The sequence below is a fragment of the Arachis duranensis genome, unplaced genomic scaffold, assembly GCF_000817695.3.
Source record: "Arachis duranensis cultivar V14167 unplaced genomic scaffold, aradu.V14167.gnm2.J7QH unplaced_Scaffold_232525, whole genome shotgun sequence".
NCBI lineage: Eukaryota > Viridiplantae > Streptophyta > Magnoliopsida > Fabales > Fabaceae > Arachis > Arachis duranensis.
The window spans coordinates 403,109-428,450 of NW_026264851.1; the positions used below are offsets into that span (position 1 = coordinate 403,109).

At 33.2% G+C, this 25,342-nt stretch overlaps 2 protein-coding genes across 3 annotated transcripts; one reads left to right on the forward strand and one right to left on the reverse strand.

The window, feature by feature from the left end:
* Positions 1-646: 646 nt before the first annotated feature.
* LOC127744164 (J domain-containing protein spf31-like) lies at positions 647-3,937 on the forward strand. Its single transcript, XM_052256445.1, has 9 exons — positions 647-875; positions 1,039-1,129; positions 1,208-1,268; positions 1,494-1,571; positions 1,921-1,994; positions 2,143-2,256; positions 2,391-2,498; positions 3,367-3,405; positions 3,520-3,937. Exons 1-9 carry the CDS (start codon positions 769-771, stop codon positions 3,604-3,606), a joined length of 759 nt encoding a protein of 252 aa, XP_052112405.1. The 5' UTR covers positions 647-768; the 3' UTR covers positions 3,607-3,937.
* Positions 3,938-4,269: 332 nt separating this feature from the next.
* LOC107462008 (serine/threonine-protein phosphatase BSL3) lies at positions 4,270-16,280 on the reverse strand. 2 transcript variants are annotated; one of them, XM_016080561.3, is made up of 22 exons: positions 15,000-16,280; positions 12,871-12,931; positions 12,686-12,764; positions 12,499-12,578; positions 12,325-12,419; positions 12,115-12,214; positions 11,468-11,537; positions 10,509-10,610; positions 10,337-10,418; positions 9,421-9,600; positions 8,457-8,724; positions 8,142-8,376; positions 7,846-8,016; positions 7,142-7,380; positions 6,309-6,393; positions 6,118-6,216; positions 5,833-6,032; positions 5,676-5,751; positions 5,256-5,391; positions 5,037-5,176; positions 4,811-4,874; positions 4,270-4,728 (listed from the first exon to the last, which is right to left on the reverse strand). In XM_016080561.3, the coding sequence occupies exons 1-22, from the start codon at positions 15,424-15,426 to the stop codon at positions 4,715-4,717; spliced, it is 3,003 nt and encodes a 1,000-aa protein (XP_015936047.1). In that variant the 5' UTR covers positions 15,427-16,280; the 3' UTR covers positions 4,270-4,714. The 2 variants fall into 2 exon arrangements, with proteins under 2 accessions (XP_015936047.1, XP_015936046.1); XM_016080560.3 differs by having other exon boundaries at positions 4,270-4,874.
* Between the last annotated feature and the right edge of the window lie 9,062 nt (positions 16,281-25,342).

Here is a 25,342-nt window from a genome sequence, read left to right on the forward strand (position 1 = left end):
TATTTGTTATTAAATATTTTTGTAAAAATTGTTCAATTCATCTGACCCAACAAATTTTTTTTTCCTAGTCCAATCTATTATTGACTTATGCTTTAAGGTTCTAATTAATTAAGATTAATTAAAAAATGTTCTAATAATTTACGACTGAACCTTCTCATTTCAAGTGTACAATTCCTTCGTGACAACCAACTGCCTAGTTCCAATTTAATTATAGTTTAATTACAAACTTTTTTTTATCCCACTAACAAACTAAGTTCGAGAATTGATTTTTTGCTAGTTTATAAATATGAGTTTAATTTTAATATATTAATAATATAAAATATTTTATATAATCATTTAATTATATTTATTTTTTTAGATAACTATTTATATTATCAATATAAAAGACATATAAAACTGATTTACACTCACAATCATTCAAAATAATTTCTATGAACATTTCACCAAGGAGGAACAGCTACCTGCCTACCTCAACGTTTTAAAGATTTTCATATAAGAAAAAATGGATCTCTTTTCGGACTAGGAATTAAGGCCCAAAATCATTGAAATACAACTTGCAGAAAAGGCCCAAACATACAGCGTAAAAAAACATAGGTTCTAGAAATTTATTTTTTATTATTTATTTTCTAAAAAACAAAAGTCCCCAAACATAGGTCGAAATTGTTGTAGGTGGAGCTAAATCTTATATTTTCTGGCGAGGTTGCAGCTGCAGGTGTGGTTTGATCCGAGAAGCTGGTAAAATCTGAAATTGAAATTGAAATCGGAGAAATGGGAGAGACAGCTTCTGCGGCTGCGTCAACCGTCGACGACGATTTGCTTCTCAAGAACTTCTTCGCCGAAGTCAGCGAAGCCGAGAGGGACAACGAAGTCGCTAGGTATTAGGGTTTTTTTTTTGGGGCACTACTTCAATTTTGATTTTAACTGGATGTTTCTTCAATTTGATGTTTCTTACTATGCTCAACAACAATTTTTCTACAAAAGATTTTTTTTTTTAATTTGTTATTGGTTTAAAGTATGTATGCTGATCAACATTTGCAGGATTCTCTCTTGTTTTAAGTTGAATCCGTTTGAGTATCTAAAGCTTCCATTTGATTCATCACCTGATGATGTGAAAAAGCAGTACCGCAAGGTAACTTCATGGTTGGTTTAACTAACTATTTTGTTCTTGGCCTTGTTACAACTTACACTTGCTAATCCTTTTTTGTAGTTGTCTTTGATGGTTCACCCTGATAAATGTAAGCATCCACAAGCAAAGGAGGCTTTTGGAGGTATATGAAATTAATGCTTTTATCTTTCCTCTCTATTAAGCTTATTCTTGTTATCTTGCATGGAATTCTGCAACGTTATGATGTAAAATAGCATGTTATTGCTGTAGGATTTCGGAATTCAGTTGTACATCAATTAGCATGTTATTCTGTAGGCGCAGCTAGAGAAGTTCACATGAAAGTTTTTAATTGTTCTTAATGCTTGTTGTGCTATTTAATTGTCTGCAGCCCTAGCAAAAGCCCAACAATTATTACTAGACCAAAATGAAAGAGATTACCTTCTTAGCCAGGTCAATTCAGCTAAAGGTTAGTATGGTTGTCTTTTTACTTATTATATAGTTCTTACCTGAAAATTCTTTCCATTAAGGGGTTTTATTCTGCCTCCTTTGTGGGTTGGGATTTTTTTGCTTTTTTGGATTCTCTGTTTCTTTGAAATTTTAGCACTTCAGCTGTGATTATTGATTGATTCTTAGCTGAGTGCTCTTAATTTTTACTGGTCATTTGTCTGCATTCCTCCACTTGTTTGTTATTGTGTGCAATATTCTCTTCATTGCATGTGTTATTTAATTGCTCATCTTTTAGTTTCTCATTTTTTTGGTCCTCAAATCTCTGAAAGAATTGCCTCTCATTTTTCCCCTATTGATATGGACTGCAGAAGAACTTAGAGCAAAGAGGAAGAAGCAGTTGAAGAAGGATACAGCTTCGAAAATTAAGTCTTTGGTTGAAGAGGTATGTTTACTGTTTTATTAGAGTTATATACAAATCTGTGATCTTTATTATGCACCTAGAACCTAGAATTTTGGAATACCCTCTTGTTGTGATGCACTGAGTCTTTCTTAAACACCTATTATATTTTGTTATCTCTTGTGCTTATCAGGGAAAATATGATAAACAATATGAACAGTCAGAGGAGTTCCAGAAAGAGCTCAAAATCAAGGTTCGTGAACTATTAACTGAACAAGAATGGAGGAGAAGAAAAATGCAGATGAGGGTATGCTCTAACAGTCTAACTACTTGTCATTATCCTTAAGATGCTGTTTATGTAGGAAAACTTAGCCTGAAAGTAATTATATGCATAAAAGGCATTCTTGTTTCTTACCTTGTATTTTCTTCAATATTATGTAGATATCAGAGGAGGAAGGCAGATTAAAAAAGGATGAAGAGGAACAAAAAGAGATGTGGAAAAGGAAGCGTGAACATGAGGAAGAGTGGGAAGGAACAAGAGAACAGAGGGTTAGTTTTCTATGATTTTGTCTAACTTTCATTATACATCCAACTGCAATTTGTTTTATTATCTTCCACAAAACATAATCTTTGTCTCACTTTTCTAACTTTTCCCTATGAAATGTACAATAATACAAATATGTATATTGTTCCTGATTATGGCCCAAACCCAATATGTTTTTTGGGTTCACATGTACTTCCCTTCTGTCTGTAATAAAGTTGAGTAGCAGTGTGATAGTAGTATATAAGTGGATATTAAAGTAACAAGATAAAACATTATTAGGGAAAATAATGAAGATAAGGCTGGCATAAAACTGACCATCCTTAGACCCCAAAACGGTGGAAGCCAGCCTTGGTCTTGTGGCCACCATTTTTCAGTTCTTGTTGCATGTTAGTTGTTCATGAGTCTATGAATCACACGCCTAGAGCCTTGTTTGTTCATATGGATGCATTCTCCTCTACCTCACCCAATCATTGCCAAATGGCAATTATGAAACTTACTTCGCATTTCTATTTAGTACCATCAGTTCTTTATTTAACTTGTTTCTGAATTCGGAAACAATACTTGGCTATTGTTTTTCTATTGTTTTTTAATTAATGCTCTTTTGGATTGTCAGTAACAACTTTCTGTTCAGATGGCTGTACAAGAAGTTAATATGGGTTCATTGGTTGCAATGAATTTATAGATTATATAGTCAAAGAAACCATCATGCACGCCACTTAGTTTTGACAGTGTTGATGATTCATATTGTACAGGAACTTGAAATTTAGTCTAATTAAAATATCAATGCAGTTTTTTTCTTATTGCTTTTCTTCAGAAAAAGATTTAACATTGTACAAAATGTGGGTAACGTTACTACAACGGATTTATTATCAGGTGTCGAGTTGGAGAGATTTCATGAAGGGTGGAAAGAAGGTGAGATATGCTGCTTGCTGTTTTTTTGTATAAGCTGCTGTTCCATTTGACACGCGGAGCAAAAGAAATGGTAAATTCCTTGACTAATATTTTGTTGTGCGTATGTATGTGCAGAATAAGAAAGGAGAACTTCGGCCCCCTAAGCTTAAGACGGAAGATCCAAACAAATCCTACGTTCAGAGGCCTGTCAAAAGAGGTTAGACTGTGTTTGGAGGCATTTCATACACAATCAATCTAACAAAGAAGTCCCTGAGAAGAGAGCACTCATTTATGCTGGCTATTCCTTTGTCTGTCAATTTGATGGATACTTGTTAGCATGTTTATCAGTGGGGTCACGAGATGCATCTAGATGGGATGTTGCACAAGAACTCATACATAGGGATTTTAACTAGTGTGTCATTATTAAGTCTTTGTCAGAAATTATGTAACTTGCTGGTTCCGGCCTAATGAAAATAGGATTATATTTAGTTTGCGTCTCCAGCGAGTCATATTTGAGAATTTCCTTCATAGTGCCAAGAAGTCCATTTAGAAAGAGATTCAGTGAACCTGCAATCTGTTTAAAAACTGGAAAATGTTCAATTTCTGGACGCTTAAAAATTAGACATGTGATTATATAATAAAATTTCACAGTCAAGTTAATATGAACAAACAACGTATTTCATTTTGTCATTATCGCCGCAATATTGAACTGCAAGAAAGCATTGTAAAGACGGAAATGAATCAGAATGGAGTAACCCCATAATCCTAGGCTCCGGAAGAGAAGAGAAGAGAAAAAGACAATAAAAGAACCACGTAAGCTTCTTGAATCCTAAGACTGCGAAATCTATTATCGAATTTGCGATATTCCCTATCAGAGAATGTAGATTCACACAAAAATTAATTGTACAGATTAAGGATAAAAATTACACAAAGCAACAACTATGATACATGGGACATCCGACAAAGGTTTCTGATTTTATATATCTCACCACATAAAACCCTCTTGTACTCTTGATTAAGAAAGAAAGGGAACCAAGGAGCCATAGCAAAAAATATTGAAGAATTAATGACAAAAATAGCCATCTTTGACAAACCATGACCTTTTTTTTACTAGTACCTATGCTCAATTTACACGGGGTGGGTGAACCCAGAATGCAGCTTCTAGCTTTTGTCAAAGCAAACCTAGCAGCGGCTACCAACCTTGCACATTACCTTTTTATCTTCTTGAAGGTTTGCTGATTAAGCAGTGAGAACCAAACCCAGGAAAGCCAAGCTTTCTGCTGCAGGGATGAAGACCAAAAGCCCAGGGCCTCCCATAAATCGCATCATGCTATGTACAGAGCACTAAAACAAGGCGATAGCACGAACCGGTAAGGCACAAATAATAAGGACATTTTTAATGATCACTATATCCAAGCGAGCGAACCTCGGTCATTTGTTACTTGGGGACGGCCTCTAGTTGGCGTCGGTGGTCTGTTGGCATTCAATTCCTATACAATAACATATAGAAATATTACTTTAATCACCATTATACCATGTAAGAAATTGACCACAGTAAGAAATTCATCTAGCCGCCTTCATGTATATTTGATAGGTGCAGTACGTTAAATTACAGAGCACCGCAATTCAATTGAGAACAATTATTGGAGTACCTGCATCCATGTATCTTCAATATGCCGCTCAGGTGATGTCTCCGGTGAAGACATCGCTGGTGGTAATGGATGAATTAATTTAGGAACCACAACAAGGTCCCTACCCAAAACTAATATTGCCCCAGCATTGTTTGCAGTGCCTAAAGAAACAAGGACGTGCCAAAATCAGAAGCAAATATATAGAGAGCAAACGGTAATTTAGAAGTCAGCAATATATACCACAATAATTTGTAGCTGAGAAAAGCGTGATCAGATGTCCTTGGGCGAAACGTTCAAACCCATCCATGACACATTCATGTGCACGGACAATCAGCTGAAGATCATTGTTATTGCAAAATTCTATGACACGATCAGGCTGCAGGCCAAACACCATTTACATGAGCATAATAACACAGGTATGTGATGATTGATCAGAAAAGCATAAATATCCTTAAATTACTTTAAAATTTCTAGAATAATGAAGCAATGTTCATAAGCATTTTAGATTTATCAACTTCTCATGCAAAAAAGTAATTTTTTTAAGTAAATGATTACCATAGTGATCATCTAAAACCTTTTGAACTACCAAAAGGCCATATAGAATTGAAAAAAAAAGAAAGAAAAGAAAAATCAATCATTTGGAAGATAATAAGTACTCACCCCAAAAGTAACCAATCCAGGACCTCTTGCATTTGGCCGTAGTCCTTCCACACTATCATTCTCAGTAGGATCAGACCTAGAGAAACATTTCATGCTCTTATCATCCAAAAGGAAACCCAGTAAATTGTCTCATACAATAGCACACAAATGAACTAACCACAATAGATCCATCAGCACAATTGACCCTGCTTCCATTGGAATTGGACGTTGAATGTTCTCAATCTGCTCAACGTGATTTATTGAACGACCAATGCCACCATGCATGCAAATAATCTTTTTCTCAATTAAAGCCGCCAGAGGCAGCCAATTAAACAGACGGTTCACCCGATGCCATGTCCAAATTCCATCTCTCTCACCCTGATAAGCAACTAACACCATTGATTGATGTGCCAATACCATAGATAAATTAGGAAGGAAAAGCTTGGCACTTAAAATTCCTTACCATCCTTTCAATGCACTCAATTCGGAAGCCAAAAAGAGCATTAATATCTGCAGCTTCATGGTTTCCACGAATTAGATGTACATTTTTGGGATATTCAACCTGTAATATTAACATCACAATGCAAAAATCTGAGGCATCAATCTTGATAATAACACAGTAAGACAACATTAAGCCATCAAGCATCAAAGTACCTTCAAAGCAAGGAGGAGGCATATAGTTTCCAAACTGTGTTGTCCCCGATCAACATAATCTCCTAGGAATAGATAATCGATATATCTGATAGTCATTTATGCAAATTAGCAACAGAAAATATTGAATGCCTAAATCACGAAATGTATAATAGCCAAGTTAAGGTTTTTGGGATTGGATAGAAATCAGAAAAGAAAGAGGTAAAACACGAAGTATATTATACTAATGCGGTAACAGTTCTTCTGACACCTTTTATTCATACTAAATCTATGACTGAAACAACAATGAACCTTTACCTTGGGTGAAGTACGAGCCATTTGTTGTCACATTATTTTGCAGCAATTTTTTTATGAAATTCTTGGTTTAGGAATTTAACAAAGTGCAGGAGGTGCCCTGGGTTTTTGGATAATTTCTTGTTGACTATCTTAACTGATAATGGGAAAAGGAATAGCGAAACTCTTTTGGCAATGTGCAACTTACGTAAATTGTTGATCTACTTGATGGAGCATGATTCTTCCCTCTCTAAATAGATTTCTTTGGATGAACAGCTCCTTTCAGGTATTACACATTTGCCTTGTGTTTGCTGTATACCACTAATTGTCTTCAATAAAGCCTCTAGTAGACTTGTGTCACTATCATTATTATTATTATTTTCAAAAACAGGTTGTGGTTTTCACATATTGTATATCAACAACCATGTTAAATACTCTTAAAAGTAACCTATTGACCAATTGCTTAAACCAAGATACAACAATCATCAACATGCACAGAAGTAAGAACACATAGCAATATCCTTATTTACAAATACAAACATTGATGGCACAATCGAACTTACGCTATGTCACCAGCAGTTGATGGTGAACCATATTCATCAAAAAGCCGCATGAGATCCCCAAACTGCCCATGTAAATCACCAAATATTTTAATTGGAGCCTTAAGCCGTAATACACTTGGTTCACTAGAAAAGATCCGCTCAGCACTGTCACAAAGATCAGCAATTTCATTGCAATCTAAGAAAAACTGCCGGCGAACTGGTGGTTTCCATCCACGAGGCTTTAAGAGGTGTGCTATGACCTACAATATAACATATATAAGAAACAAATTTGAATATAACATGACGCAACAGACTTTGAAATACAACATAACATATATAACAAGAAGGCAACAAGGAGATGTAAACATAAACCACAGTTCAACACAACACAATTAGATCAAGAGATGTGATACAAGATGGAGTAAGCTAGGAAATGAAAGGAAGGTCAATAAAAAAGACCTATCTGATGTTCTAGACCTGATTAACTGGTCTACTGTTCATGGTTACAACAGTTAGAAGTTAGGTCCACAACAGTTGACAGATAAATCCACAGAATTTCAACGTCCATGTTACTTAATATCATCATATATGTGCACTACATATATATTAGAGAGAGAACTTTTTATGAATTCTAAATAGAAACAAACTATTTTGGTAATGTTATCATATGAATTATAATTATTATTTTTGCACGCTTGATAACTAGTAGTAAGAAGAACCTGTACCTTTTTTGGCACACTATTGATAGACATCTGTCTGTCTAATAATTTTCTAGCAGCAGTTGCATTTTCTGGAGTTCCATAACTGACTCGCCTGCCCTCATTTTCAAATTGATCAATTGAAAGCTGTCTAACCATACCACCTAATGCTCCACCGGTCTCCGCAGCAACAACCACCTTGAAAACATTCAACTTAGAATAAGAAATTGCACTTATAATTTTTATAAGAACTCTTTTGTTGATAAAATTTTATAAGAACTTATAGCATAGTTTTCTTTGACAACAAAAGATGTATCACTCACAGCTCTATGATGCAGCCGGACACCGCCAGAAGCAATGATATTTGACCCTGCAGAATCAGGTTTGATAAAGGAAGACTGTTTCCCACTTGGGGTAGCATCAGCTCCACCGTCTCTGTCAGGCAATTCAACTTCACCATTCTCTTGCCGTGCCTTGGCTGCAGCCAGTGCAGCACTGATAGCTTCAGCTTCTGCAGCTGATGCTTCGACCAGATACTCAACTCCTTTGCTTGTTCGCCTGTTAACAAAGTTCATCAGATTAATGAGGCCAAAGATGTATAATTAAACACTTTTCCCAAGGATAACAAAAACTCTCACCGAGAACCCTGAAGCATGGCATTTTCGGTGCTGATATCTGTATACATATCTCCATTCATTGGGGGAGCAACTGGATTTCCTAATACAACTGAACCATCAGCAGCAGCTTCAGACATTGTTTGCCTCGTCCTCTCATCAAATCCATATTTTCCAGGTAAGTGGCCTGCTTGTACATTAGATGCAGCCGCTGCTGCTGCATGTGAAGCGGCAGTAGTTGTTTCTGAAGCAGCAAGATCTACGGCAACAAGTAGGTCATCTAGCAATACTCCTGCAGCACAATCCCAAAACATTCCAGTCCATCTCACTAAGTTATGAATTGGTTAAGATAACCACATGCCAAAATGAATATTAAAAGAATCAACCATAAACTAAAAATGTTCCAGACAAGACCAGACATCTCAGCTTGGAGCGTGAACAAACATTGACAGGCAATTATCACGGAGAATAGCAATTACAAAAAAAAGGAGATCTTGATTAAAATGGGAACATATTTTGGTTATTCATAAAGAAAATGGAAAGAAATCTTGTTTAAGTTACATTGAAAAATGTTGTAATAAATAATTAACTACATAGATTTTATCTGACAAGAAACCATTGAGCAACTTAATTCATTGGAATTCCCTATGATTGTTGCCTTCAACAGCATCAGAGGCCGTGGCTACCATACTAATTGAGTCCTTTTATAGCCCAGTTTTTATGTCTCAATAGATGATACGCATCAAGTTAATAGATTATTTGCAGAGTTCTATAATTCAATGCAGAAATCACAGGCAGGATTCAAGTGTTTGACTGCCACAAGTCAACCCATAAAGAGCTCTTTTTAAAATAATCAACCAACATTACTAGGTGGATAGAACTTGTAACCCAAAAACATCAAGAAAGGATTTCAATTTTCAAGCAGTACTCAGGTTGTATAAACTAGTAATCTGAAAGCTATATGAATCCATTTAATGTTTAAACTTACCCCCTCGTAAACCACCATAAATAAAAATTAGGTCACCAACAGCAGCAGCTGCATGCCTACAACGCCGAGTCAACTCAACTGCAGCATCTCCTCCGGCTGCATCAGCACTGTATCTACCAGTTCTTGGACTAGTTACAACAGATTTTGTATCACACCAAACACCAGCAGCAGTGTCAAGTACTGCAAAAATGCAAATGAATAAAAAAACAGAAAATAGCCATAGACAAATATAACTGCACTTATAGCACCAACAAGGAGTTTTAAGGGGGAAACACAAGTACTCTGCTCCTTAATTTCCAAAAAAAAAAAGAATAATAATATAATAATATAAGTTTTATTTCGTTTCAATTTTACACAAACCATTTCTTATAGTTTCAATTTTACCCTTCTATTCGATTTTTAACAGTTAAAGATTAGTCAAAATTGTTTTTCCCAGTTTTGCCCTTTTTCATCAACTCTTCCCACTCTGAAACTCAACGTTGCCGTTGCAGCTGCTGCCACCATGCACCACAACACCAGTGGAGAAGAGGGAAAGTTCATGATGGTATATTTACAATTTTGTTAATAGATTTTAAGCAACAACAAAGTCTTATCCCACTAGGTGGGGTATCATAGATTTTAAGCAAATTAGGGAAAAAAAAAGGGGGTAAAACTGAAATTAAAATAAATTTTTGGTGTAAAATTAAAACGAAATAAAACTTAGGGGTGAAATTGAAACTAATCCTAAACATTTAGAGTATAAAGTATACTATTTCCTAAAACAGAATTGGGAACAACTTGTATAAACAAGTGTTCTTTTGGAGGGGGAATAGAACTAGAGCACAAAGATCAATAATACGTTTTTGTATTACATGCAATAGACATAGGTGGGGGGAAGAGATTTAGGAAGCCAGCACCATGGAGCCAAACCAAGTACCTGCTACACTTGATGAGTCTTCTACCATCCTTCCTCCACCAAGAGCCCCACCAGACACATGGAGCCTTGCATTAACAAATACCTAAATCATTAAATTAAACAAATTATGATTCTTGAATACTTATAAAATCAGCTAGAAGAATTAAAATAAAATGAAAGAAACTGAACCAACCGCAGCATGCTGATATCTTGGTGATGGTGAAACACCAGGGGCAATTGCCCATTCCCATCGACCATCTCTATGCTTAGCAAGTCCATATGCACTTGCCAATGGCTGCAACATAAGTGGTAAGAAGAAAATTTCACTAAAGCTTAGGAGGAAACATTTCACAATAATCACATTAAAATTTAAATAATAATAATGATAATAACAAGAATCCCATTAGAATTATTTTCATATTTACATAATATATCCTCATGTATTCATTTTCTAATAGTCAGAAAAAATGTACCACACACCCACACATATAGAGGAATAGGTACTTATACCCATGTCCTTGCACGTAGGACAATACCACTGTAAGCTTCAAGCTTCTCCTGTGGTGTACTTTGTTTGGACCGTAACATGCTTCTGCATTGTAAGGCTCATGTTACATTTCACAAACCCTAGAATATCTTTAGGCACTGGGTCACATGTTTCTTATATAGAACAGTTCTGTTGAGTTTGTTTTCTGGCTTGGGGTAAAAAGAGAATGAAAAGAACTCCATGGGAATGTGCAATGGTTGCCATCTTCAGGTGCATTTTATGGGAGTGGACCACACGTGTCCTTAAGAGCGTCTCCCTGCACCAAATTTGTTTGGGATAGAGTTATGTTCTTAGGTAGCACTCTCTAAATTGCAAAGCGGTTGGGTTGGCACTACTTGTTTCTGGAAATATTCTGTTTTTTTTACTTTTTTCAGCTCTTGCTAATACCTTACACTCCCCCTATACTAAATTCTCTCCTTTTTAATAATACTTTTCTAAAAACAATCCAGCAAAGACACTTAAACTCTGCACAACCATCATATGGACATGCACAAGCCGTAGACAAAAAGATACAATAGTGTATGAGTGCCAAATGAGAGAATTGTATAAGGAACAAATTGAAAGCTTGGAAGTAAAACAAATAAACAGAATAAATAATAACTCACAACACTATTGGCATCTCTCCCTCCACAAAGCAGAAGCAGTCCATCAGAGCGTGCACTTGCAGTTGCATACCTACTCACAAACAAATTATTAAATAACAACTCCTTTCCACATTGATAAGTTTCACTATAAGATAGCCAAAATTCACAAATAGAAGGAAGGCAGGTCTATATAATTTAAATTAAAAAAAGCAGCAAACCAATGAAAATTATTGCTACAAATGGAAAAGGTAATTAAATTAAGAGAATGATTTTCTTTGGCTTTCTAGAACTACAGCCTAATTTTATTTAAAAGGAATTTAAGAAAAGCAAGAGTGAAAGAACAAGAAACACAATCCAAGAACTTTTCCTTGGATACGAAAACAGTTTGAAAAATGGAAACATTAAATGTAGTTAGCAACTAAATTAACTTGGCATAAGTATTACCAATTAAAATTCTCACATAAAGTAAAACTGAAATTAAATATCTAATGTAACCACTGAATAGTTTGGTAAATGAATGATTTGAGTGACAATCTTCAAAACCTAATCTAACACCTAAAAGGCTAAAAAATAAACATATCACCTCTTCATAAGAATTTAAAACTAAAACGTACATAGTACGTGAAAATATCAGTCTAGAAAAGAAAAATTCAGAGATAGAAGTATACATGCATGGAGGTGGACCCTCTCCTTCTGGCTCCAACTTGCGCCATTCATAAGGCTTGGCAGCTGTGTCCAAGGCCCAAACATCAGCCAAAGGTCTCTTTCCTGGGAAGCAAAGGCCAAACTAAGTGCAACGTCCAATAAATAAATAAAAATAAAATAAAACAACCAAACAACGCACACAATGGAAAAGAGCTAGGCATTTGACCAGTTACCATCATTTCCTCCAATAGCCATAAGATACCTCTGCCCCACCAAAGCCATTACATGTCCATAGCGTGACCCTGGTCCAGGGCCTTGAACAGATACTCTACAAATAATTCAGAACCTACTAGATTAGTTAAATATCATTGGAAACATCAAGGGGGAAAACAGGTTGCAAGTCTAACCTATGCCACCGGGGCATTTGCTGAGTGAGATCAAGAACATGAAGATCCTCTGCTGACAAACCAGCAGGACCGATGCCACCCTGGGTAACAATGCAATAATTCAAAAGAATTGAGCATCAACATTTACAGAAAGGAAATCAAATCCACCAATATTATGAGAACTTAAGAGATGCCCCCTCCACGATACCTGAATAACCACCATGGTCCCTACAGCAGTTGCCACATGTGCAGCCCTTGGAGTTGGAGGCTCTCCATAGGGAGTTATCCTGCAGCATATTGCTTTATGAGCACTAAAGCCAAGTGCGAAAGGCTATAAATGCATTATTCAAGTCTTAAAGTAGGCAGGAAATAATGACCTAGTTCTAAGCTTACCTAGACCATTTATTAGTCATGACATCATAACAGTGGACATCGGCAGTGGCACCAGCTAAACCTGCAGAGCAGATAATATACTAGTCATGATAGATTCCAAGCATAAACATTTATCACTAAGTTTTTAAAGCTACAAGACATGTTCAAGAAAAAGCTCCCTTCAAGCTAGTTAATATCAAAGTCTTTCTACGAAGGTGGAGGGGGGAAAAAAGATGTGAATCCAAATTAATCAGAGTTCATTTTGTGGCATTGCTCACAGAAAGATGAATAGATAATAGCATATTAAGGTATTCCCAAAATAACCAATAATGTTTGCACCAAATAAAGTTTTCAGCGTCTTGTTACTGCCATTATTATGCACCATGAATCATGAATATGGAAAATCCAACTTGGATTACCTAGATCTAAATATTAAAAACAAAAACCATTTCAGGCTTAAAATGGCTACCAAAAGCATGATGATTGGAATTATTATAATAGGGCATGGAAATAATTCAAAACAGAAACTCACTGTATTCTCCAAAAAATGCAATGTGTGATCAATAACAGTTGAAACAAATACTCTTCAGAACACGAATTGAAATATAACATTCTAACTAAGTAAAACAATTTGGGTTCACAAGGTTTCCACATGACTGAACCAAAGATGCCACTCAATATTTATATGCAAAATGGGAAAGGCTCCAACCTCCTTTTCACATTCTTGAGCCTCTACCTTAGATAGGCTTTTCAGAGAGAATGCTGTAGGCATGGTTAAAAAATGCTTTCATGACAAAGTGATCAAGAATCCAACAGTTAATGAATATGTTGTTGTGTCCGATACCATGTCTACCGATACTGCCATTCTTCAAATTTAAATTAAATTTTAGCATAAAGTTTACTGTGCTTAACTCCGCCTATGTTACACTTGCGGTACATAGCCGGTCCCAAGCCCGGATAAAGGAGGAGGGTTGTGTTAGGTCTTCGGCAACCAACATAAAAATATAGCCGAATCCCTATGACAAAGTTTACTGTCCTTATGTATTATCTATGCTTCAAAAACAGAGCAATTTGCATAAAAGAGCTTCATCTAAAAGAGCTTAAGTAGTTAGGAGAGATGACTCTTTAGTCTTAACAAGCTCATTTGGGTGAACGGATCGAAACATAATGATGTGGCACGAATGGGAAATAACATAAACAAATCACCACGCCCATTTTTAAGATGCATTATATTGAGTGAAGGATAGAAAACCAATGAAAGGAAGTTATCCTGGAAGGTTCTTAATGAAGTTCTAACTATCAATTAACTGCATCAAAAAATAAAGGGTTCTCATGAAAAATAATAAATTCATTTCATTTAAATGCATCATACACACAAGTCTGTGTGCGTATGTGAGTTCTTTATCTTAAGATGAGGAAGAGGTTACAGTAGCACTTAATGAGAATAATGGCAGGAAGTCATCCAAAGTCGTTTGACATGTATGGAAAAACATGAGACAAACTTAAAAAGTGAACCAAATGGAAAGTATTCTAATTAAATTGGGTGAAGACCACAGAAAGATTAACAAGGCTATAATCTAAATGAAATCATTCAAGTTTAGAGTTTGAATAGAGCTCTATGATGTTGTTTGAATGCAAGCATGTAAACCCTACGAGTGGAATATTACTGCTGTTTTTGCAAGTACCATCCAACAAAGGAATGATCGTAAATAACATGCCATCTCCACTACATTCAATTCTATTCTAATATTATTCCACCCAACCAAATGAATCATCGTGGAGCCTCTGCAATCAATAAAAGCAGGTTTATGAAAACACAAGTTTCAATGACGGAAGAATTTATATCATTAGCACCCAGACTACGACATAGAGTAAGTCTGAATAATCACTCATTCCTTCCCATGTATGCATTTTCCATGTCTTGAAACAACTATGTAAAGAGGGATTTTTCGTTCAAACATCCCTAAGAATTAATAACTAGACAAGTAGACATTGACAAAGAAACAAAAGCTCGTGTGTGAATCCAAATTCAAAATGCAATTCAACTTTAAAACACACGAACCATGAAAAATTCAAAATACTCAGCCATGATATAACAACTAATGGTAACAAATGCAAGGTAAAATAAAATAAGATAATGAAGCACATACGTATTCCAGCATTTCCAGCAGACGACGGAGTCCCTGAAGCCGCAGAATTGCCTTCAAGAGCAGTGGCACCACCGAACAATATCAGCCTGGGACCAATGTACCCAGGAGTTCCCTCCTCTCCGACGGCTGCCACCGCCGTCAATGTGTGGCCGCACCGCGGACCTGGCCCGTCCTCCTTCTTCTCAATAATCGCGTTCATCGCCGAATAAGTTGGCGCCAGCCTCGGCCCTATCACCGGACTCTGCTGCACCTGAGCAGGCGCCTGCTGCTGCTGTTGCACAGGCAGCTGAGCCGCCGCCGGAGATCCACTGCCTGAAGACGGTGACTCGGCCAGCTGCTCTACCTCTCCCGCAGCCGGCGCCGGAGCAGCAGCACCGGCGGATGGAGCGTGATCGGCCTCCTGCACCATCGAGGAATCAACATCCATTACTTCAACCCTAAGATTCGAGCAATTCCGTCAAGATCGGAGGCTAGAATTCCAGCAAAATCGAATTCCTAGCCAACATTTGAATTCATTCCTCGGAATCCAAAGGCTTCGAACGAACTCGCTCCTTTCAATAACAAACGCTAGGAACTACACAACTTAAAAGGAACGAACTCAATGTTGACCAATTGAAACAAAGGAAGGGTTGAGCTGAGATCCTCGATTCTTCAATCGGAAGACGGAAGAAACGAAACGCGTTCGGAGAATAGTAAGCAGCTCGGAGAAAAGTCCTTTAGGTTTTTTTCCCCTCTCTCTCTCTCTTCTCGCTTGTGTTTCTCTCTCTTCTGTGTTGAAAGTTGAAACCCAGAGAAAGAAAAGAAAAGAAGCGGTCGAAGAGGCAACGAAACGGGAAACGGAGACGATCTCAAAGCCACAACAAAAACTCAACCCAAAAGCCCCAAATATTAAAAATAAAATTATTTTAAAAAAAAAGTTATTTTATGTAAATAGCTAAACAAATAACAAACGATAAAGAAATTAAATTATAAAAATCCAATCGCTTTGTCTGTGCTGTCCCCTTCTCTCTTTCTCTCTGTAGTGTCTGGATTTATTTTTTTAAGAAAAAAAAAAAGCTTTGCTGTTTTTTTCCTTTTTTAATATTTTGTTTGTTGGTGCGGTCTACAGTGTTTCGTTTATTTTCCTCGTTGAAAAAGAAAACGGGGGGACCGGGATCAACCGGCTAGGGTAAGAAGTGTATGGGTATGAATGCGGCGGCAGTGGCGGCGGAGAACGGAGAGGATTCAGCGAAATCCGGTGTTTGTTAATGGTGGTGGAATGTTCCTAATTGCAAGGAGGTTTGCCTTTTAATAGAAGGGTTTAACAGCGCAGCGATAACTAGCATATATAGCAGAGTGAAAAAGCTCGCGCATTACACTCTCTTTTAAATTTTACAGGAGTTTGACTAATTTTATATGGATTTACTAATTTTGCCTAGGATTAGCATAAAAATAATTCACTCTAAACCTTTTTTATTAAATAAAAAGTTTTATATCTCCTTGTAAATTAAGTAACTTTTAATCTTTTTTATGTATTATGTTTCATATTATTTGTTTGGATAATGCGATTCAATTTTTTTTCTCAACATTAATTAATTTTTTGGCTAATTATTTATATTTAAATTTTAGAATTTAAATTTAAAGTTTAAAAATTATGATTTAAAATATTTTATGTTTTTCTTTTGTTTTTAATTTTTCAATAACAAATTAATTTACGAGAAGCAGAAGACTATATTATCTACTTTTATGATACATTAGTATTTTTCACAAAGCAAGCTAACATAAAGCGTAACTTAATAAAATCAGCCAGAAATATAAAAATGCAAAACATGGCAATTTCTTTCTTGGGTATTATTACGTAAATAAGTTTTTTTCACGCTCATTCTCTAAAAAGAAAGGTAGAAACTCACGTGCAGTCGACTTCACGTGAAGTTGATAGTTAAGAGTTGTTAGATAAAAATTTAGTCAAATCAGTCAAATCATCTAACGAACTTTCAATTATCGACTTTACGTGAAGTTGACTGCACCTGAGTTTCCACCAAAAAAAAATATTATGTCTGTTTGTATAATAAAACATAATTTGACGTCAATATAAAAGATTTTGATTGATATATATTGCATAAACATCAACCTTTTTAATCATCTCTCTAACGTATATAAAACAAGTGTAATTATCTATACTATGCACGTGATAAAATTAAAATTATAATTGTAAATTGTTTTGTTAAAATTAATTTAAATTATAATAATTTGATTAATAAACAAATAGTTAAATATGTATTGTTTATTTTTCTTAATTTAATGTTAATTATATTAACTATAAAATAGTTATTAATCGATTTTAATAATCTACTTTTTTTAATAAATCAGACATATATACTGAAGAGTAATTCTCCACATACAAGTGATTTTCCATACAAGTCAGTCATTTATATTCATGCCGTTTCACGTTTTTTGTGTGCCTATTTTTCTTCTTCTTCTTCTTTCTCCATACTTCCTCTTCCTCTTCTTCTTCTTCTGTCTCTGTGTCTCTTTTTCTTCTCTTCCTCCCTCTTTTTTTATTGAAATTTCTTCTCCTCTTTTCGTTTTCTCTTTCTCTTTCATCAAAATCACCAGAAAAAATCAAGAAACATTATTCACGTTTCTTGCCTTCTCTTTCTCCTTCTTCTTCTTGCTACACGTTCTTCTTCCTCTTCATGTTCTTCTTCATTTACGTGCTTTTCTCTTTGTTTTCTTTCTTCGTTATTCTCAGTTTCCATTGTTTTTTGACATCAAGTTCTGAAATCGTTTTTGAAGAAGAAGAAGCAGCAGTAGAAGATGATAAGAAAAAAGAGAAAGAGTTTTGAATTATGCATAAAGTGTACTTCAACGAATTTTGGGTGTATTTCTTAAATTCTTTAGGTGTATTTTTGTAATTCTTTGGGTGTATTTCTATAATTCTTTGGGTGTATTGATTTCAAGAAGAAATATACTGACTCTCCCTATATTTGGTGTATTTCTTAAATCCTTTGGGTGTATTTCTTAAATCTTTTGGGTGTATTTCTGTAATCCTTTGGGTGTATTTCTGTAATCGTTTTGTTTATTTCTGTAACTATTTGGGTGTATTTCTGTAATCCTTTGGATGTATTTCTATAATCATTTGGGTGTAATTTTGTAATCGTTCAGGTGTATTTATGAAGTTCCATCATTTTCAAAACAATCTCAAAGCTTTATTTCAGAAACCATGAAAATCGAAAAAAACAGAAGGAGATTGAAGGCAAAGAGAGAACGATTTTCCATACAAATCATACAAGTCATTTATATTCACGATTCTTCTTCTTCTTCTTCTTCTGCTTCTGCTTCTTCTTCTTCTGCTTCTTCTTCTGTAACGCGCGTGTTAGGCCCTTCTTCTTCTGCTTCTTCTTTTGTTACGCGCGTGTTAAGCCCAACTTGTAAGACTTGTAAACAAAAATGACTTGTATGTGTAGCACTCCTCTATACTGAATATGACCATAAATAATATAGTAATACTTAAATCCACCAACAAATTCTTATAGGTGTAAGAACATATTAAAATCAGCTGAAAATGAACAACAAATTATTAGAGAATTCTAATGTAGAAAGTTCTCCAATAAATAATAAATCATTTTAACCCACTAAATAACAACTCAACACTATGGTGTCCAGTGTTAAATCTAATCCTTTATTACTCTCTCTCATATTTATTTTTTGTCACACTTATAGAATTAAAGGTGAGAGATCACACTTCATTTTCTCAAGTGTTAAAAAAACTCGAGAGGATCCATTTTCAACTATCCTTTGATGCCTGCAAAATATACTTGAAACAAAACTATATCAATGCTAGTATACAAAATTATATGATTAACGTAATTATAAAATTGTTTATCAAAAAAATAAAATAATACGAATTGTTATGATAATTCTAATATTCTCAAGTTATAAATATACAATAAGAATACATTATCTATTAGCACCTAGAATTTGTCAATCTTTTAAATTGATAATAATAAATTTTAATAATTTTACCTAGATTATTTTTTTATTAATAATAGGCTTACCATTGTAATTATTTTTTAGTGAGAGTACATAAAAAGTACATAGTATATAAAGTGTAATAACTCAACAAATATTTTTAAAAGGAGATTTTTCATTCTCTTCAACAATGAAAAGAACTTATTTTTCTCCCTCTTTTAATTTCTTATAGTTCATCAAACCATCAACATCACAATTTATATGACTACTTCATTGATATACTTTGTTCACAATTCTTAAATTCTAGTATGCTATGAACAAAATATTAAATTCGGAAGAATTCCACTGGCCCAGGCGGTGGTGCAGTTATAATCCTCATCTGCTGTCGTACTGTCATCAGAGAAAAATAAGTTATTCTCATTTTTTAAGAGAATGAAAAATCTCCTTTTAAAAATATTTGTTGAGTTATTACACCTTATATATTATGTACTCTTTATGTACTCTCATTAAAAAATAATTACAATAATAAGCCTATTATTAATAAAAAAATAATCTAGGTAACAAATAAATTAATAAATTTAATTAAGAGATTTCGTTATTACCTTTTCATTATAAGCTCTAAAAAACTTCTCTATATACCACATTTATCGTGCAGTTATCTTCTAAGTATCTGTGATCTTGGCACTTGCAGACCATCTTTACTCGTTATTCTTTCCTTTATTTTCCAAACTTTTTCATTACATAATCTATCATAGGTAATACTGTTGATAGAATCATAGGTGGTATGAAAAATAATAAAAAGGAAAAACACTATGTCTGAGATACAAATTTTCTAGATGATAAATAATTATTACAATTCACTATTACTCCTTATATATATATATAATTAGCCAATATTTTTAATGGAGATATTTGCTACAATTAGGTAAAAATTATGTCATTATCTTTTATTAACCTTTATGATTAATTCAATGGAGATACTTGCTCATTATATATGTTATCTACATTAATTATGTGTCAATATTTTTAGGAAAGAACTAAAAAAAAAGAGATATATAAATATATATAATATTGTTGCTATATAGGAAGTAGATATAAATTACTACATAGGAAGCAGATATAAATTGCTACGTTCTTTTTTATTATATTATACAACTTAAAGTTATAGTATCATGTTATTATTAATTATAGATACTTGCTACAATTATATCAAATTTAATTAAGATTCTAAATAAATAAAATAGATAACAATCAATATTATTTTAAGAATTTTTTACAAAAAAATAAAACAATTAATGAATAAAAATATGAGTAAAAAATAAAATATAATAATTAAAATTTAATTTATTAACTAATTAATCTTGTGTTCATACAATATTATTATTATTATTATTATTATCCACTAATTAATTAAAGCAGAAAATAAAAAGCTATATAATTAATGAACTATTATTAGAGTGAGTCAGAATTATAGTATGAATTATTGTGGATACAACTATCTACTAATAAAATTGTGGATACAACTAATTATTGTAAATACAACTATTTACTAATAAAATTATTGCACATGAATGAGAATTATAACTATATCAATTAATATAATTAGAATAAAAAAAATATTGATGATTAATAATTAGTTTAATAATGCATTGAATATTGATTTAATATAAGTATGTTAGCAGTAATACACAAACAACTTGTAAAGCTAAGTGACAGTTAGAAAATTAGTTATTAGAAGATTCTAGAAGCAGTTAGTTACTTTTCAGCTTTTCAGTTAACTAATCAATTGCAACTACAGCTATATATACAACTGTGTCACTTGCAAAACACAAGGAAAATTCACAATTCTCATACTTCAAATCCAACTTCTCTTTCTTTCTCTCTCTCTCTCTGATTCACCTTTATCATCTTTAGCCTGATACCTTACATGGTATCAGAGCTTTCTGATCCATGGAGCCGGTGTCTCAGTTCACCACCAACGCACCAATGAATGTGACAAACCAGAATGCATTTGCTGCGTTTTTCACAAACAAACTCAACGAAAACAACTTCAAAGCTTGGAAGAAGCAAGTCCTTGCGTGAAAGTTAACAAGTTGCAAAATCACCGAAATCCTGCAAAGATTCCAAGAAATACTTACTATAATTATATCAATTTTAATAATAAATATAAATAAATAAAATAGATAACAATCAATGTTATTTTTTTTTATATTCAATATTTACTGTAAATATAAAAAAAAAATAACTAATGAATAAAAATATGAGTACAAAATAAAATACAATAATTAAAATTTAATTTGTTAACTAATTAATCTTGTATTCATATATTATTATTATTCACTACAAGAAAAAAGTGTTTTTTGACGCCAAAAATCGACGGTTATTTCTGCCGTCGATAATTTTCGACGGTCTGCTGTCGATATTACTAAAAAAATAATTAAAAATAAAAAATATTAAAATCAACAGCTTAGTCGTCGATATTTTTATAATGCATTAATTTATTTCCCTATTATCATCATATTATAGGCGAACCAGAAGTCGAAAATAAAATCGACAAATATGGCGTCTATTTTATTATTTTAAATTTCGACAATTTTACCGTCGATAAATTTGAATGGTCTAGATTACTTTCTAAAATGGGATGAACGATCTAAATTTAATCTATATAATAGACGCTATATGCGTTGTTTTTTTATATTAAAATCGGCGAATATGTCGTCTATTTTATTATTTAAAATATCGACAACTTTGCCGTCGATAAATTTGAACGGTCTTGATTGCTTTCTAAAATGGAATGAACGATGTAAATTTAATCTATATATTATTCCTAACTACCACCCAGCTACCAACCAACCTTATTAGCCCCATACAAACTGAATAAATCTATATGAATACATCACATATTTGTTGATAATTTGGTTACATTATGTAGAATCATTCGCTTGGAAGACCATCACGTATGGATGAGTTTTTTTAGCACACTCATACTCACAAAGAGGATAGGACTCAATGGGTTGATGAACACTCCCGAAAGACAAAGGTAACTTACCTTTATTCATTGTAACTATTTTGTTAGCTAATTGTTATGCATTATTGATACTTATAGTAGTTTATCAATCATTTTTTCTCATTGTAGGATATATTTCAAGAGCGTATGTTTCAGGCTGAACAAGAGCGGCAGGCTGCTATAGAGGCTGGTATAACTGATCCACCGCCTGTCTCTGAGGAAAGCATATGGATTGAGACAGTGGGTGGAAAACGAAGAGATAGGGTATATAGCATGGGTGAGGTAAGGGACTCTTCCATGGTGCGACCTCGAGTTGATGGGCCAACCACGACCACCAACATTGATGTTTTGGATCTTAGAGAACGAATCACAATACTCAATAGGGAAGTTGAACAACATGCCGCTAAATATAGAGAGCTTGAAGACCGCTACCAAAGGGAGAAAAAAGAGTGGCAACAGACTGTTGAATCTTTGCGTGAGGATCTCAACACCAGTAACTCACAGATGGATCAATTTAGTCATCAGTTGAGCAGTTTGATTGAGTATGTGAGAGCCATGGGTCCTAGTAGTTCTGGATCACGTGTTTCTCCACCTCCTCTTTTTACTTTTTCAAGCTCTCAGAAAAGCACAGCCCCAGCCCCAGCCCCAGGTAGAAAACTCTCACCTATTCTGCAGCGACAAGGACAACCACAGAGTTCTCAAAGGGAGGATGATTCTGACGATTTTGATGACTCAGATGATTATTTAGACGAGTATGAGTAGGTTATTTAATTACTTTGCTTTGAATATTTTGTATTATTAGTGGTTTACAATTTAAACGAATATAAGTCTAAGTTTAGTTATTTATCTTGTCTTGAGTCTTTATGTTAGAGTGTTATTTATTATTTTGATAAGTTTGTAAACTCATTATCTAATATTTAGTATAAATTTATTTTTATATTTAAAAGTTTATTTGTCTTGTTATCTAATATTCTGTTTAAATTTTATTTTTATATTTAAAGTTTATTTGTATTAATGGTTTACTATTTTTTAAATAGAAAAAAAAATAAAACATATAATTATTAAAATCAACCACAAAGTTGTCGCTTTTAAAAGTTAAAATAGACAAATCTAAAAAATTAAATCAACGGTAACTATGTCGATTTTATTCAATCACATATCGACGTCATTGTCGTCGATTTTATTAAACATATTATAGACAAAAGCGTTGTTGATTTTATTGAGTTAAATATCGACACAAAGGCTGTCGATTTTATTGAATCAATTATCGACAAAGGGGCGTCAATTTTAAATAATAATATCGACGGCAATGTTGTCGATTTTATTAAAAAGATAAAAGTCTCACACCCATATTACAGACGGAACAAATGTCGATTTTATTAAATTATTATCGACGGCCATGAAAGCCGTCGATTTTATTAGCATTTTAAAAAATCGACAAGCTTTATAGCGACCAACTGCACCGTCTATTTTGCCGTCAAATTTCAATATTATCGACGGCTAAGTCGTCGATTTGGTCGTCGATTTTAACGACGTTTCTTGTAGTGATTATTCACTACTTAAAGCAGAAGATAAAGAACCATATAATTAACGAACCATTATTAGGATGGGTGAGAATTATAGCATGAATTATTGTGAATACAATTATCTACTAATAAAATTGTGGATAGAATTAATTATTATAGATACAACTATCTACTAATAAAATTATTGCACATGAATGAGAATTAGAACTATATCAATTAATATAATTAGAATGAATAAAAACATTGATGATTGATAATTAGTTTAATAATGTATTGAATATTGATTTGATATAATTATAATAAAGATATGTTCTTAAAATAATATAATTATATATTATTATAGCCTTCAATTCCAGTCTTATCCATATACAAATTGTATACAATTCTTTTTAATAAAGCAATGTTAATTTTTCGTTTTGTTTTCTTTCACGTACATTTTATTTTTCCTTTAAATAGTGATATTTTATTTTTTTTTTGTTTTAAGTACAATTTTATTAAGAATTGCATTACTAATCTAAAATACAAAAAGAGAAAAAAAGGTGATACATATATCCAAGAAAAAAAAATAAACTTAAATATTAGAAAAAAATCTTATATTAAAATATTTAAAAATAACATATCCAATAAAAATAGTCGTAATATATAAATTGAGGCAACAATTTAAATTTAAATTAATGTAAAATGAATTTAATCAAATACTAATATTAGAACTAAATTACTTAAAAAATATTTAATCTATTCTAGTCCTTAGACACGTATGTATTAGAGTAATTCTCGTAATGACAACCAACTGAAACATCATAAATTTGGACATTTAGAATTCGTACAAATTCAAACCATCCTCTTGTTAAATAAGCTTCATCATCTGCTATCCATGCAATACGGCAAGATATAGAATTGCCACACCAAAAAACTAAACTGACCCTTATTCCCTCAATGGCATTGCATTGATATAAAAGAAGGCAGATAATTTCTGAAACAAAAAATCACAATATGTTATAAAATTATTTTAATAACGAAAAACTTAAAATAAGAAATTTTAAATATATTACCAATCGTTGAAATTGCATATCCGAGTTTGACACAAATTTAGCAAAACTGAACTTAAACTGAGGGAATTCAATCTCATTATGTGCTCCATTTCGAAGATCTTTGAGCAAACATAGAAAGTATAGAGGGGATGGAACTTGAACTTGGCCTACAAAACTCCGTAGAAATAATTCCTCAATAAAAAATTGAGCTTCTCCCAAGAAAACTAATTTTACCTACATTATTCCATTAGGTTAGTCATAATATGTGAGTAGATCCAACAATTCTTCGGTAAAATAGAGTTTACTGTCTCTTCTTTGGACGCTTACATCCATGTAATTAAAACCCGAATCAGTGAATACAACTCGATGGGGTATTTCATGAATGTGATGCATTATAAACGATTGCGACAAAAGACAATCGCACTGGAACATTAGACGAAAAGAATAAGTTGGAGTAAGAATAATTATTAAATTATCAAAAGAATAATATAATAAAATGAGTATATAAAAAATACTATACAAAATTATAAATTGTACCTTAAAAGGATCAACTTCGATGAAAAATGAAGAATATATTCTATAAAATAGCAAACGAAGAATAATAAATTTAAAGAAAATGAGTTGACTCTCATATCTAAACTCATGTTCCACAAAAAAACTATATATAGGCTTTATTAAAAAAATCAAATATGTAAATTAGTTATTATTAAGATAATTTTTTATTATTTACGTTAGTTATACATCGTATATTTGTTTTGTTAAAATTATATGATTTTATCATATCATATCATAATTAAAATTATTGTTTTTTTATCATGAATAGAATAT

Excerpts from the sequence above, each read along its gene's own strand:
- LOC107462008 (XM_016080560.3), bottom strand. The coding sequence starts at position 15,426 with ATGGATGTTGATTCCTCGATGGTGCAGGAGGCCGATCACGCTCCATCC. Across the intron at positions 11,538-12,114 it reads GAGGGTCCACCTCCATGCAT|GTATGCAACTGCAAGTGCAC; the intron begins GTATACTTCTAT and ends GTTTGTGAGTAG. Across the intron at positions 5,752-5,832 it reads GTGCTGATGGATCTATTGTG|GTCTGATCCTACTGAGAATG; the intron begins GTTAGTTCATTT and ends ATGTTTCTCTAG.
- LOC127744164 (XM_052256445.1), top strand. The coding sequence starts at position 769 with ATGGGAGAGACAGCTTCTGCGGCTGCGTCAACCGTCGACGACGATTTG. Across the intron at positions 876-1,038 it reads AGGGACAACGAAGTCGCTAG|GATTCTCTCTTGTTTTAAGT; the intron begins GTATTAGGGTTT and ends CAACATTTGCAG. Across the intron at positions 2,499-3,366 it reads AAGGAACAAGAGAACAGAGG|GTGTCGAGTTGGAGAGATTT; the intron begins GTTAGTTTTCTA and ends ATTTATTATCAG.